General features: G+C 41.3%; 1 protein-coding gene across 7 annotated transcripts in view; it reads left to right on the top strand.

Annotated features, from left to right (window-relative positions):
• The window catches only part of LOC124556761 (nuclear factor 1 X-type), a 587,449-nt gene that overhangs the window by 273,159 nt on the left and 297,472 nt on the right, over nt 1–16,818 (top strand). For all 7 annotated transcript variants that reach the window (XM_047130767.1, XM_047130763.1, XM_047130765.1 and 4 more), the window contains exon 4: nt 9,328–9,511. In XM_047130767.1, coding sequence (XP_046986723.1) covers nt 9,328–9,511 — 184 coding nt within the window. The remainder of the gene's footprint in view (nt 1–9,327; nt 9,512–16,818) is intronic.

Here is a 16,818-nt window from a genome sequence, read left to right as displayed (position 1 = left end):
GCTGTTAGGCAATTAATGTATCAGTATGAAGCTCTCATGGAGTATGCCTGACAGCAAACGTAGACGGAAGTAAAAGACGCAATCCATGGATAACAAAAGGTCACTGCAGAACACAGAAAAGCGTTAAAGAGATTCTCGTGGAAGTCACATGTAAATATTTGAAGAGAGGTGACCTTTTGTTCATAAATATGTAGCCAGCGAATTAAGGAACCTGGCATTCTAATTAGACTTTGCAATAATTTTGCTTGCACCATCGTGTATGCCGTGTAGCGTTTAAGAGACTAAGATTAAAGATGAGAGTGCCTACGGAGGCACAAGGACAGCCATTTATCCTCCTCCCACACGCAAAAGGAATGAGACAATGCGTATCTGATACTGGTACGCAGTACCCTCGATCAGACACTGCACAGTGCCTTGAGGAATGCAGGGCTTATGATTAGATGTAGACTTCAGTAAAATACGATGCCTCTTCAAAAACTGAGCTACAATTACAATGACACGTCCAGTAAATTTTGCTGAATACTACACTGCACTTCAAAGTGACACAGATACATGACACTGTTTTCCAACATAGTCACCAAGTATCGAAAGACGAGGGTGAGAACGTTCGGCCAATCGTTCAATTCCTCGACGATAGAAATACGCTCCTTGGTCACGGAGCCTTTCGAGAACCGCTATATGAACGTTCTCACCGGTGGATAACCTCTCTCCTCCAGATGTTCTTTCAGCTTGCCGAAAAGATGAAAATCGCATGGTACAAGATCTGGTCTTCCCGACCAGCATCATTCGTATCTGTGCGAGCTTGGTCAAATTGCTGGCACCATTTCACTTCGGCTGGGCCCGACATTTCAATTGGCCCGCATACCGCCAGAATTTCATGATGAATCTATGTGGAATTTAGAGGTTTTGCGCTTAAGAGCTGTAGTGTTCCACGTACTTCAGCTTTGGAGTATGTTTCCAGTTGCCGCGTATTTCAATTGCATTCTGAGGGGCACCTGGTTTCTGTACTCCGGAAGAATTTTTTCTGCAGAAAACCAGGAACATACTGTCTCCTCTGACAATGCGTCACTCTTACCTCGCAATGGTTAGATCTTAGCGCCGTACGACGTGCGTAACTTACTGTCTCAGGACCCTACGTAGGAGAAGACCGGAAGGCATTCATTGGAAGAACTCTCGGAACATGCTAGTACTGTTCCAGAGCAAAGAAAATTAATTTAGTGACCTACGCCTCAGGCTGTGCGAGATTTGGGATCGTCATTTGGGCAAATTGAAGGAGGATATCTAAGGAATCCAAAGGCGTGTTCCTAGATTTGTAACCACTCAGTTCGGTCAATACCAGAGTCTCACGGAGGTGGTTAGGGACCTGATTCGCACAGAAAGAAAATTTGTTGTGAAGTAGACCTTTCACGGCTGCGCTTTATCTAATTATATTTACTTCTCTTTCGATTTTTCCTACAAATTCCGTGATCACAGCCCCATTTTCTAGCAATCATTCCTGTCATCTGTCAAGTCGTCTGTTTTGGATCCGGTGTAGCGGCTGGTCGCACTGGCAAGTTGGTAAGCCAAGTGCTGTATTTTTCACGTTGGTATATAATGATTCGGCTTACAACTTCATTAATTATAGAAAGCCGCTACGATCTCAGCGACTAGCTGCATGTGGTTTACTTTATGTTACGTGTCTGTATGTATCAACCATCTGAAGATGAATCTTCAGTGGCTCAAAGCTAATTAATGAAAGAACGTTTTTTTTTTTTTTTGAACCAGGATAAAGCGACTGCTTGCATTATTAATTCAAAACAGCCGCTAGCTACTACCTGCTTGGAAAACGTCACTCGATATCACCGATTTCAAAAACTTCGATTGTGAAAATATTCGAAATGTTTCCAGCTGATTTAAATTATGTAATACATTAATTAAAAATATATTTCAATTTATGTTTTGGGGCTGCTCCACCTCCGGGTAGGGATGAGAAAAACCGAACGGTTAAAACCGATACTGGTATTTTAGGTCTCAGTAACCGGTATTTTTCGATATTTGTTTGGTCTCGCCTAAAGCAGGTTTTTCGTTTTAGATAAATTTAAAAACAAAAAAAAGAGTATGGTTGGGCGCTGTGTGGCTTCTCAAAGATTGATAGTGTCTTTTAAAGATATTGTTTCTCATGTTAGGAGTCATACTTACACATCAGCTCATTATATAACGGGTATTTATGAAGAGATTAGACAAAAGATATTGGGCAGCGAATTAATTCATTATTGAACTTTTAACTATAGTCATGTAACTGTTGCTGATAAATTTTATATTTTGTGCACTATCTAAATTATTCATCTAAATTTTTTAAAACAGCGTTTTTGACTTTGCCAGCAAAAAAAGAATGTTGTTCCCATTCCCGTTAAAAAGTAAACATATGTATTTGCCAAGAGAATGTCTCTTTCATTCGAAGCAGTTCAAGAAAAAGATCGCTACAAATTTTGCACAAAAGGTTGTTATTTTTTTGTCATTTATATGAAATAAAAAGAGAAAGGAAGTTATGGCAACAGTAATAAATTAAAAATTTAACAATTCATTTACAGTTTTTAATAAACAGAACTTAGTTGATCTGCTTCCTGTGTCTATATAATATACCTTCAGCCACTTGTGCCTCTTAGAAACGCATAGCTTAGTTAATGTGAAAAATGGAGCACTCAGACCTCAGATATCACCCTTTAGCACTGACTATTCCTAATGCTGAAATAGTGGTATGATCCTCGATTACAACTTGATTTTGTTAACAGAGATTTATAAAATTAGAGTCAGTAGGAAAATACTGGTGAGTTTTTTGTAGTATTCAGCCACTGATAACTTTTCGAGAGAAGCAGCGAACGACGGATTGTCTAAATTTTCTTTTTATTTGCCAATTTTATTTGATATTTTGATTCAACGTATCTCGACATGTGTACGCGAATCTGAATGATCGACATCGGGTTTATTGGGAGAATTCTGAGAAAGTGTGGTTCGTCTGTAAAAGAAATCACATATAAGACGCTAGTGCTACATTTTCTTGAGTACTGCTCGAGAGTTTGGTATTCATACCAGGTCCGATTAAAGGCAGACATCGAAGCAATTCAGAGGCGGGCTGCTAGATTAGTTGCCGGAAGATTCGAAAAACACGCAAGTGTTGCGGAGATACTTCGGGAACTCAAATGGGAATCCTTGAAGGGAAAGCGACAATCTTTTCAAGGAACGCTATTGAGAAAATTTAGAGAACCGGCATTTGAAGCTGACTGCAGAACATTTCTGTTGCCTCTAACATACAATGCGCATAAGTAACACAAACGGTAAGATACAAGAAATTAGGGCTCGTACGGAAGCATATAGACAGTCGTTTTTTCCTCGCTGTATTTGTGAGTGGAACAGGAAATGGAATGACTATTAGTGGTACCGTACGCCACGTGCCGTAAGGTGGAACATGGAGTATCGAGGTAGCCTGAGGGAGACGTAGAATTTTTCAATCTTTGTGCGATGTCTACGTTTATCGCTGGAAATAATAACGAGAAACCAAAAAGCGATTATCTGGGGAACCGCTTATTCTGAGCGGTTTTAACAATTAGGTTAAACTGGAGATGAAAAGAAAACGGTGTTACAGAAAACCGATTGTTTCGGTGATAACCACCATCCCTACTTCGGAGCCGTTGACTGCGAGCCTCGGCTGACCTACAGTACGGGATATGGGAAATGTTGCGTGTATGTCGACGCAGGCTCGCGGTTGCCAGTTAGACAATGCGAGAGGACTGCAGCGGGATCTGCAGAGCCGTGGCGGCAGCGCTTGCCAGCCAAAGAGCCGGCAGATCGATGGCTGGGGCGCCGCGATCGCTGGATCGCCACGCTTGTCTCGCGCGCTTACTCCGCTTCCGCGTTGCTGTTTACCCCACATGCTCGGGTGCGCTATGCTGTACGAGTGCTTCTCGCAAATAGCACCGAAAATCAACCACACAGTGAACACAGTAACTGCAGACGTCAATACAATCTTGTGTGAGTAACAATAACAACACTCAACACTCAATAGCCATTCAAATTATCATAAAAATTATAACAACTCAAAAGCCATGAATGATGAGGTGTTTCTAAAAGCCAAATATCTGTATGAAGGTGCTTCATTCGCAACTACCAGATTCACCTCAGTGTAGACGTATCTTCAGGTTTATCTGTAAAAAAAAAATACAAATCTCTGTGTGAAATTTTTGAAATGGAAGAAATACAGAACCATAGTGTCGGCATTCAAAGAAAAACAATGACAAGTACTCACAATGATTATATTTCCATACTTCAGATGTCCACATTAAAGAGTCAAACCACATAGGTGGGTTGTTACAGTAAAATTGAGTACACCCAAAATATGCTTGTCAAAATTTACAAAGACTGACTGCTCAATGAGCCAGACCTAGGGAAAAAACGGAGGAAAGAACAAATAATGACTGGGACACTATTGTGAGTAGTGTATTATCTTTTGGACGCTATTTACCGAGCACTTAGTGCTTTCCCTAGATTTTCGTTTATTTTTAGGCATTTTATCCCAGTTCGCAATAGTGTTCCATTCATTATTTGTTTTCCCCCGCTTTTTTCTAGGCGTGGCTCATTCACCAGTTACGGTTTGTATATTTTGACAAGTGTCTTTTGGGGATACTCAATTTTATTATGACAACCTACCAATGTGGTTCCACGGATAACTTCCCGAAAGGTGGGACTCTGTAATTGTCCATCTACATTATGGAAATATAACCATTGTGAGTACTTGTCACTATTCTTTGTTGAATTACAACACTCTGGGTCTGTATTTCTACCATTTCAAAAATTTCTAACAATGTTTGTGTTTTTTACGGATAAACCTGCAGATGCGTCTATACTGATGTGCAACCGGTAGTTCCGAATAAAGCACCTTCTTAGAGCTATGCTGCTTTTGGAAACACCTCATCATTCTTTAAATTTTTATGATAATTTGAATGGTTATTGAGTGTTGAGTGTTGTTATTGTTATTCACAATGTCTCTGAGCTGTTGTTTGTAACACACTCTTGATTGTGGAAATATTGGAAATTTGTGGTAAGGCCTTATGGGACCAAACTGCTGAGGCCATCGGTCCCTGAACCTACACACTACTTAATCTAACTTAAACTAACTTACACTATGGACAACACACACCCATGCCCGACGGAGGACTCAAACCTCCGTCGGGGGGAGCCGGACGGACCGTGACAAGGCGCCTTAAACCGCGCAGCTATCCCGCACGGCTCTTGGTTGCGTTCTGATTTTTATGTAATGAGTTTAAATACTAAATGCCAGTTAACGAAGATTTTCTGTTCTTCTAATTGTTGTTGTGGTCTTTATTCCGATGACTGGTTCGATGCAACTCTTCAGGCTAGTCTAACCTCTGAGAGCATCTTCATCTCTGCATAGCTACCTAAATCGACATCTATTTGTACGTTCTTAATCTCGTCAAGCCTTGCTCTCAGGCTACAGTTTTCACCCTCACACATCCTTCCATTACAAAACAGGCGATTTTTTGATGCCTCAGAATGTGCCCTCTCAATCGATGCCGTATTTTAGTCAAGTTGTACCATAAATTCCTTTACTCCCCAATTCGATTCAGTACCTTCTCATAAATTACCCGTGGTTCCCACCTGATCTTCAGCATTTTAAAAACATCTATTCTCTTACTGTGTGAACCGTTTATCGCGCACGTTTCATTTCTGCAGAAGACGTCAACCTACACAAATACCCTCAGAAAAGATTTCCTAACACATTTATATTCGATGTAAACAAATTCCTACTTTTCAGAAATTATATTCTTGCTCCTGCAAGTCTGCATTTTATATACTCTCTACTTCGGCCATCGTCAGTTATTTTGATACCTGAACAGCAAAATTCATTTATTAATTTTAGTGTCATTTCGTAATGTAATTCCCTGATCATGACCAGATTTCATTCGACTAAATTCCATTACTTTTATTTAGTTTTATAGATGTTCACCTTATAAACTCTTTTCAAGAAATAATCATTTCCATTTAACTAATCTTTCAAATGCTCTGCCATCTCTGACAGAAATACAGAGTTTATTTATTCTCCCTCAACTTAAAAATTCCCCTTCCAAATTTTACTTGGATTCCTTTACTCTGTACAAACTGATTAAAATCGGTTAGGTTACAACTCTGTCTTGCTCCCTTCTCAACCACTGCTTCCTTTTCATATTCTGAGACTCGTATAGCTGCAGTATTCTTTCTGTACAAGTTGCAGATAACCTTTCTCTCCCTGTATTTTATCCTTACTAGCTTCATAATTTCAGAGAATGTATTCTAATAAACATTTTCAAAAGTTTTCTCTGAATTTACAAATACTGTAAATGTAGGCTTCCTTTTCTTCAGCCCGTCTTCGCACGGGAAGTATTGCCTTGCGTGTAGCTACATTACTTTGGAACCCAGTCTTCCCCGAGATCGGCTCCTATCAGTTTTTCCGTTCTTCTGTGAACAATGCGTGCCAGTGTTTTACAAGCATGCCATATTAAACTGATGATTCGATAATATCCAAATCTGGTAACACCTACTTCAAACTACTCGAACGATTTTCGTCTACAGCACTAGTTGTGGAAATAAACCCATTCGACATAAAAGTACTTCGTCTGATTAAAATTTTAAAAAAAGCCGCATAGCAACTGCGTAGATTTACCCACCGACGTGAACTAATCTGTCTTGTTGTACTAACATTTTCTTTCATGATCTATGTTCAGCGTTCTCGAAACATACCTCTGAACGTAAGGAAGAAGGGCTAAAGCATAACATGCCGTCGACGTCGACGTCATTAGAGATGAGCACTAGCTCATATTGGGCAAGGATGCATACGGAATCCGTCATAGCCTTGTTTGAGGAAACGTCCCGGCATTCTCCTCTTGTGCTCTAGGGAAACCGCTCCAGGACGTAGTTATAAGTAGCTTTGTGAAGTAGTAGCAAAGCAACTTTTGCTTTGTACATTGTATTGCAACTACACGAATAATTTCATAAGCAGCATGACAGCAAAATGCATTCAAGTTCTAGTTTTCCCCCTTAAATGAAAGAGACACGAAGGGAAGTATTTATACCGGTAGGCAAAATCTAACAACATTTCTTTTGTTCGATTTAACACTAAAAACTTCCGCCCCCGGTAGCTGAGTGCTCAGCGCGTCTGAACGTCAATCCTAAGGGCCCGGGTTCGATTCCCGGCTGCGTCGGAGATTTTCTCCGCTCAGGGACGGGTGTTGTGTTGACCTAATCATCATCATTTCATCCCCATCGACGCACAAGTCGCCGAAGTGGCGTCACATCGAAAGACTTGCACTCGGCGAACGGACTACCCGACGGGAGGCCCTAGTCAAACGACATTTACATTTTAACACTAAAAATGGTGTTAAAAACACAGCCCTCACGTCAGAGAATCAAGCTAGTATAGCTATATTAATCATACTCGCTGCTTTTGGTTATGTACACTTCACCAATAGGTTGTTAGCATCGTTCCTTCTATCTGCTGTGTACCTGTAGTGAGTGTAAATAGTGAAATTGTTGTTCGATCCAGGATTACTGACCTGTTGGTGGTAAGTCGTTAGTCAAATATTTAGATGTTACATTCCAGGATGACTTTTAATGAAATGACCAAGTAAATCTAACAGGTGGGAAAGAAGATTCCAGGTCAAGATTCACTAGAAGCATCCTTAGAAATATAGTTTATCTATGAAGGAGACTGCTTAAACTACTGTCCGTTTCAATCTTGAACATTGTTGGTCCTTGGTTAGAATCGGTTAACAAATATGATAGAAAAGTTTCAAAGAAGAGCTTTCTAGTAAATGTAAAAAGTCACTTAACAAATGTCAATGGGATACAATAAAACCTAGTCGTTACGAAGAAAAGAGGATCGCCCTTAACATTCGAAAACCACTTTCGAATTCGAAGGAATGTACAAGTATCATTTCCTCTCACATACATATGGCTAACGCCATCGACGCTAAGATTAAAATTTGGGCTCATTAATAGACGTACTAGCACTATTAGTGAGTAGAAAAGCCGAGAGAACTAACGTTACTGAAATGCCGTCACACACAAGTTACAGTGGTTACCGAACACGAATATGTATACACATTTAGATTACGAGAAAAATTTCTGTACGACAATTTTAAAATGAAAAAGGTTTTGTTTTCTACATGCGATAAAGGGTGCACTTTGCTATGAAAATAAGGAATAAAGAGTCGGCCTCCAATTGAAAGTTGAAAGGGAAAAACGCTGACTGGTGGGCTTCTGTCAACACTTCAATTATGTCAGAGAGACTCTACGTGACTTCCAGAAACATGGATCCGTGATATTGAAAGCATCGTCTGAATTCACAGCTAGTGCTTGAAAGCTTGCTTACGATTCTTGCGGATGAATAGTGGTAACTTTAAATAGTACCATTCACCAAAGAGTTGAGTCATATCTGTCTCAAAATGAGACAAGAAATTACCTTCTAAACTACCAAGTAAAATAACAGAGTACATGTGGAACGTAAATAATTGAAGTTTCAGTTGTGTGTTCGCCATTATCCATATAAAAAATTGATATAAGAGTTCAAGGTGTGGGATCAAGGCATCTGTCGCTCATGTCGTATTAGCACACACTTGTGAAACGATGTCGTGCGGAACGGGAAGTAGCCGATACTGCGTTCTGCAAATTCCTCTGTCGCATGCTCCACCTGTATCTCCCGCAGATCGCCAGTGTTCCAGAGTTGATAGCGACGTAGTTTTAAGCTACGTCGCTAAAAAACTGCAACGTGCTGGTCTCACGTAATGAAAATACCAATGATGGCCTAGAGAAACCAAAACATAGCTATCACCGACTTGTAGCCAGCAAACACTTCTAGTATCCCTTGAACAATACCAACATTTACGAAGAAATATCTATCTCAAACGCTATGATGTAGCAAAGGTAGACATATTCAGGATATATTCTTATCTGCAACATCCCATATTTTTTGAAGAATATTACTAAATTACGTGTCTCACAGGGAGCGGGAAGGATCGTGGAATGGTCCTTAGTTCACATCCAAGGAAAGAGAGCTGTGTTAGTAAAAAGATAATGAAAACAAGTGGACTGGATGTAAAGTGTCTATAGTTCTGTAGTTTGTTTCCAAAGCACAATCACTATATTGTAATTGTCACTACACTTGTTTCTTCTTTTCCTTTTTCAACAATCTGTACTTTTTTTAAGGTAGTTGGTTATATCTTCTCATTATCATTGTTAGAAAATACAAATAGTAGTGTAGCTCTGTTTTGAAATAAGTTGTTTTCGTATCCATTGCAGGTGTGGAGGCTCGACTTGGTCATGGTGATACTTTTCAAAGCAATCCCTTTAGAAAGCACAGACGGCGAACGCCTCGAGAAATCCCCCGAGTGCACTCACCCGGGATTGTGCGTCAACCCGTACCACATTAATGTTTCCGTCCGAGAGTTAGACCTCTACTTGGCCAACTTCATCAACAGCCACGGTAAGTACCCGTCGCAGTCTACCTCGTCTACATGTCTGTTGGTACTTTTACTAAGAACCCTTGACTGCTGACATCATCTAAGTTTCTCAGAATTACCTGCAGTGAAGTGGATTAATAACCCTAAATAATTTGGTCTCCTAATCCGATGTCTTTGCCCAGTTATGTTGTATGGGGTTGTTGGTAACGTCCATTGATTTTTTGCCGTCAAAAAATTTTGAGAAGTAAGTGATTTTGGAGGGGCCTTACAGTATTGGGCTATCGATCGAGGCACAGGGGGTGAAAAAATTACAGTGAGCATGTTTTACTTCAGAATGACAGCAAAAAGATCCATTCGGTTGATAAGAGAATGTGCGAGTCGGCTGGCGTTTACGTAGGTAGTTCAAACATGTAAACCGTCCATAAAAATCTGGAGAGACAGTAAAATGGGACGTGTGCGGTGAGTAGGCTGCTCGTGTCTGTTATGTTGTTTCCCATGTTTCCCAAAAGGTTTATAAGTCCACACACGAAATACATCAGTTTAAAATTAGCGGATGAAATTGGGCCACTGTCCTATGCTGACGGCACTGTCAGACGAACCTGGTCTGCAGTAACTCTTACGGAATAGTCTTTCGACGAGCAATGCCAATCGTACCATGGTACTCTGCTGTGTCACTTGTTAACTGACTTGTTCCGTATATTGCAACACGAACCTTAATCAACTACCAGAAACAGAAGTACTGTTGCGTATTTCTTTTTCTTTTCGCATGGCTTTTCAGTGGAGCACAGATTTCTAGTGACAGGGAGATTAAAGCGAAGTGCTTCACCGTTTGTTTTGCCATGTTTTCACCAAACTAATACTAGAGACAATAACGAAATAAAAGAATGCATTCACAGTATTTGCAATACACGGAGCAAGTCAGTTAATAAGTGTCACAGTAGGGTAGCACAGTAAAAGTGTCACTGCTAGTCGAAAATACTTTGAGAGTTACTGTAGATCAGGCTGTGACTGACTACCTTTTAACATGTTGTTAACGTTTGTCACAAATAGGTTGCATTTCTGTATGCTGTTAAAAATAAAAGTAAAGAAAAGTATATTTATAACCATTGTACTCCAAAGTCATTTATCAATCACACTTTCTAATGAATTTTTAAGAAGTCAAGCACCAGTCACATTTAACAGTGATTATTTTATTGGAATAGTGTACTTGTTCATTTTCGTTCCCCGTTTAGAAGAACCCCTTCTCTGTCACCCCACAAACTTCTTATTAGGCAGTATTTTCAGCGCAGAGGGAATCTTCGTTGAATGGCGAAAAACAGCCCATACAAAGACACTCTGATGATCGCAGGTACAAATGAAGGGTGTCTAATAACATATCTCCTGAAGACTGCAGTCACGCAATATACCTCAAAAACCACAAAAAACTAGCATCCCTTGTTCGTTTCGTAATATAGTGGTTTGACTTCTGAGGCGCAAAATTAGCGATGCTTAGAAACTAGCAATACGTGTGTACCTGAACTTAAGACGTGTGGGATGCGTTTCATAACATGCTTAGGTCATACTTAGGCGTTCATTTCTGGAAATCATATTACTATGTTGTACTATCTAACTTTTTTTGTAATCATCGCTTATTCTTTCTTTCACGAATAAGTCACAAACTGCTGTTCTGTCTGAACCTGGATTTTATGCAGTTTGTCACAACATCTGAGCTACTACAAAGGTTTCTTCTTGTTTCCCATCTACCCAATTCGAGTCACAAAACCGCAGCACACGCCGTTACATAAATGCTCATCTCTGTCTCTGACAGACATTGTCACTTTACATATCATGGACAGTGGTTTCACTAATCGATAACAGACGAACTGTGACATGGTCTGGAAAAGCGGGGAAACAAACAATATGAGCACCCAAGGAGAATGACGGAACAAAGAAACCGACGTCTAAAAACTGAACTATGAGGTAAACAAAGATTAGTCAGGGACTCATCAAGTAATATGATCTGCGTTCGATAGTCTGTAACAAACTTCATTTTACTTCATGTAAAGTACAGAATAAGACCCTGCATCCTATCTCCAGGAGTATGGAAAACTATCATCCCATAAATTGTCGTCGTCTTGAAATCTTCATAACGAAATATCATTTTCTTCGTGAAACAGCTCTAGCGTGATCAGGATTGTTGTATATTAAGCTACTTACGTTTGTTGTTAATATTGCCTTTCCTTAGGTAAAAAAGACCATTTCTTTTCATGGAGAGATCGACAGTCTAAGCTCAGTCAACGCACCAGCTGAATTGCTCTAGCTAAAAAAAAAAAAAAGGTTAATAAGATTGAGAAAGAACAATGGACACTATTTTATGAGCCTCTTTTATTATTATTCTACGTGTAAACGGATAATCAATAACTTTTATACATCAAGAAGTATTATAACAGAAGGAATTAAAAAAAGACATAGTCTGTACAAATGAGGAATACAGCATCGCTATTGTTTCTAGACTACTACGAGGAGCTCGTGTAGCGAATAAACGAAGGTTACCACAAGAAAGCCTTTACACTTAAATATTCGTAAATATGAAATTTATTAGTCGCATTTTTCATTTCCGTTGGAAGCATACCGAAATGGAACTTGCAGAATTGTACACACCTATATAACGTTTAAGGAATCGTTATCTTAAGCGCAGATTGTTTTCGTATGTAGCGCTCATCGCGTAACTACTGCAGTTCCATATGACTGATTCCATATTATTAGCAGTGCGTCTACTGTCCACTATCCTTCGTTCGACATGTTCATGTAAGTAACGAAAAGCGTGCGACTGAGTCACCCGCTCTCTCTCTCTTTCTCTCTCTCTCATCCGTCTCCTCCTCTTCCCTTGTCCCGCTGATGAGCGTGTGCTTGTCTGCAAGTGTGCGTGTTTGTGTGTATGTATATGTGAGTGCGTGCTTGCGCGCGCGCGCGCGCGTGTGTGTGTGTGTGTGTGTGTGTGTGTGTGAGGGAAACAGAGCATTTGGCTGGCTCCTCAGACTCGGCGAGCGACAAATATTTCTGCAGTATGTCGCACTTGCGCAGCTTCCTTTTCACGTGACATAACATAGGGGCCGGCACCCTCCAACCCTCGCACTGGCGCCATAAAACGACGACGGAGACAACGCGCAAGCAAACTGGCGAGGGGCCGTTATTTACTGCGGCTAGCGGCATGGCGCGGCGCGGATTTCGTGATTATCAATTGAGACGCCTGGATTCATCCGCTATGAATCGCCGCTGCGTGTATCAACGGCTGCAAAGTCAAGCGCACCTCTGCCGCCAGCTCCAGAGCTCTACGCGTGTCTTATCACAACTCGGAAAGTGGGTCTCTCCTCTCGATCATACGCACTGGTATTTGTAACACGTGGGTCATCGTGTTAGTTGCCATGCGCACAACACCAGGAAAGTTTTGTCATAAACAACCTCGAAATGAACATTCTCGATGCGGAAAAAGGAGAGGTTTCATTAGTCTATCACAAGACCAGCATTTGCCCCTGATACTGTCTGATCCACGCAGAGCTGATTGCCTCGGGTAAAGATCCTTTGCAGCCACCTTTCGCTTCGGGCTAGACTGATCCGTGATTAGCATTTTATGTAGCGTTTCCCGCTCCTGTAACCAGACGGCTTGTGTTTATCCTTGAACTTCAGCGATGTCGTAACTGCAGACTGCTTACGCTCTACCTATATCGCCCCGAGTACAGCAAACAACTGCGCACAAGCCTCAAAGCTGACGCTACGATTGCCCTTGACTACTGAATTGTTTAAGAGACACAAGCAAGCCTATGTGGTCATACACACATTCTACCTATAAATAATTACACCTATGCGAGAATAATATTTAAATGTACTTCCTCAATCTCGCTAATCGTGTCTCTCTGAGCTGAAAACATCATCGTCTTATTTGGAAGGACTTCCCCTTTCCATTCGCGATTTCGGGCAGTTGAATGTCGTGGAATTCGAGTAGTCGTCAATGATCGTTCAGATTGCTTTCGACATCTCCTTGCCGTGGCTGCTTGCTTTATGGTGAATCCAAATATTTTAAAAGTAAGTTTTAGGAAGGCTACCGTTGTAGACTGTCTCGAGCATTATGGCTATCAAATTCAGAAACGTAACCTTTATTCTCCAATTTGGTTGTTAATTCGTAAATGACGGTTGCCAAGAGCTCAGAACAACTGGGCAGGTGAAGTGCAGTTGTCTGATTGCCACCAGATTTTTAGCCAAACGTAGTGGCCCCGCATCACATATCACATGTGACGGGTATTTGCACAGAATTAAGGAGGAAAATCTGGATATAGTGATGGTTTACCGCCTCGAAAAACCATCTTTCTTGATCGCCTTGTTTCCAGACCTTTGGAGCTACAACTGGTACACACATCGTCTGACATTGATGCTATAAAGTATGTTGCTTGTAGCTTACCCTAATATCTGATCGCCTGTGCTCAGTTTTCGTAACTTACATCAAGTTTGACAAACTCTCTTCGTAGCAGGGAGACTTTTCCACTACATAACGTGTTCTGCTTATACCGAAGGATCACAAAACTTGACACATCTTCTAGTTAGTATTTTATTCGACCTGCATAAACTTATTCTGCTCAAATTGTGAGATGAGGAACCGATCCGAATTGACACACCAGCAATAAAATCGAGATTCATTGAAGTGTATGTAAGATTAATATAATCTGTTTTTTGTTTAGGTATAGCTACTAACATAGAACCCGTCCCGACACATGAACATTGTCTGTGAGAAGTCCTGTGTCTGTCATGAAACGCATTTGCAGCTTTGAGAATTCTTTCTCCATATTTTCTAGAGATTTAGCAGCATTAAACAGTCCTGCGAATGAGACAGACTCACAAATAACAACATGAAAACATTAGAAAGTCACAACGGTTAATGATAATTTATTACACCCAGAACTATTAACAGGTACATCCAAACAAAGTTTGGACTCCAGCCCCTAGATCACCGCACAGAGTTTATTGTCAACGTTTCAAATGTGTGTGAAATCTTATGGGACTTAACTGCTAAGGTCATCAGTCCCTAAGCTTACACACTACTTAACCTAAATTATCCTAAGGACAAACACACACACCCATGCGCGAGGGAGGACTCGAACCTCCGCCGGGACCAACCAACCACAGTCCATGACTGCAGCACCTCTGACCGCTCGGCTAATCCCGCTCGGCTAATCCTGCGCGGCTCGGCCGTTCCCTTTCAAAGGAACCATCCTGGTATTTGCCTGATGCGATTTACGGGAATCACGGATAACCTAAATCAGGATGGCTGGACGCGGGTTTGAGCCGTTGTTCTCTCGAAGGCGAATCCAGTGTGCCAACCACTGCGCCACCTCACTCGGTCAGAGGAGATAGTGTTACGGTGTGGGAGCGATTTTAGTGTTTGTGGTGCAGTCTCCCTATTGGGCTTAAGAAGACGCTAATTGAGGAAAGATATGAACACATTTTACAGCATCGGTAATGCGTGCAGAAGAGGAACACTTTGGATGCAATGATTGTTTACATCAGTACGACAAAATGGTTCAAATGGCTCTGAGCACTATGGGACTTAACATCGGAGGTCATCAGTCCCCTAAACTTAGAACTACTTAAACCTAACTAACCTAAGGACATCACACACAGCCATGCCCGAGGCGCGATTCGAACTTGCGACCGTAGTGGTCGCGCGGTTCCAGACTGAAGCGCCTAGAACCGCTCGGTCACAACGGCCAGTTCAGTACGACACTGCACCCTATCATAAAGCAGCATCAGTGAGGCAATGATTTGGGAACAACAACATCCTGAAATGAACTGGCCTGCCCAGAGTCCCGACCCAATGGAAAACTCCTGGGATAAGTTAGAACGTTGACATCGCTCCAGTCCCAGCGTCGAGCATCTCTGTTTTCTCTGGTTTCGGCTCTTGAGAAGGAATGAGCTGCCATCTGCCATACCTCCGTAGACATTTAGACATTTCATGGAAAGTGTCCCCAGCAGAGTTCAAGCCGTCATAAAGGCGAAGCGTGGACACATCCCAAATTAATGTCACTGATGTGTGTCCGGATACTTCTGATCAGAGAGTGTAGCTCCCTTTTTCGTCAATAAATTTTGTCCAACATTTTTCCAGTGATTAGATTTCATTCCAGAGGTGTGATCCTACAAGATCTTCACAATTCCCATCTACGGATGACGTAACCTCTCCACTGGACTCAAAATGTTTCCTGTTCGCAAATGTCCTCGGCTGAGGGATATCGTCTTAGTCAGAGGGGACTAAATATGACGAATAATGCGTTGTGCCAACAATTCGTCCACCAATTCGCTGTGCTTTCTGATTGCTCCAGCATTTTAATGGACAGGCTTTCCTTTTTTTATTTCGCTGTGTAGGCCTCTTCTCACAAATTACCCTCCAGTTCTCCCAGAAGGTTTGCCTAGTACTAATCAATTATTAGTTTGATCTTTGTAACGTAATCAGTAAGAACACTGCCTTTTGCATCACAGCACACCTCTTTTTCGTAGATAAAAGCGACGTCGCCTTAACTGATGCAGAGCCACCGCCTCCCACAAGCTGGCCTGATTAGTTTCCCTTCTGCCGTGAACCCACATCTCAGCCACGGCAACAAATCGGTGCATATAATCAGTTGAGCTCTTTTCAAAATGTTCCAGATATTCCAAAGAAACTGGTGAGCATTTAACAAACGCGGCATCCATCTTGCGCTGTTTCCATCATAGTTAATTCTTCCTACGATATGTACAGAATACTTACCTGCGACACGCTTCTGACGTCAGTTACTTCGTACAATTTTAATTCCCTATTGACCGTGCGGTTCTACGCGCTGCAGTCCGGAACCGTGGGACTGCTACGGTCGCAGGTTCGAATCCTGCCTCGGGCATGGATGTGTGTGATGTCCCTAGGTTAGTTAGGTTTAAGTAGTTCTAAGTTCTAGGGGACTGATGACCTAAGATGTTAAGTCCCATAGTACTCAGAGCCATTTGAACCATTTTTTTAATTCCCTATTGGCGATTGCATTGTGCAGTTTCGCAATGTTTTCATTTCTGGTTTAGTTATCGGTACGTCTTTCGCAAGTATCTTTTTGGAGTGAAACTAAAGAACATTTGAATTCAGTTACCTATTCCTTAATTTTTGACAATAGAAAAGCATACGTCATATAAACTGTCATACTTGGATGAGTATCCGTTGGAGGTAAATCGTCGAAAACAATATATAATTGTTTGGTTGCGTGTTATTCTCGTTTACCTATTTAAACGAAAGACGATTGGTTTAAAAGACCTTGTAAACACAACTAATCGGCAGACCATGTTAATA

This window comes from Schistocerca americana, chromosome X (genome assembly GCF_021461395.2).
Source record: "Schistocerca americana isolate TAMUIC-IGC-003095 chromosome X, iqSchAmer2.1, whole genome shotgun sequence".
Taxonomy (NCBI): Eukaryota; Metazoa; Arthropoda; class Insecta; order Orthoptera; family Acrididae; genus Schistocerca; species Schistocerca americana.
Note: the sequence above shows the minus strand (reverse complement) of the source record. Positions and strands in the feature narration are given on the sequence as shown.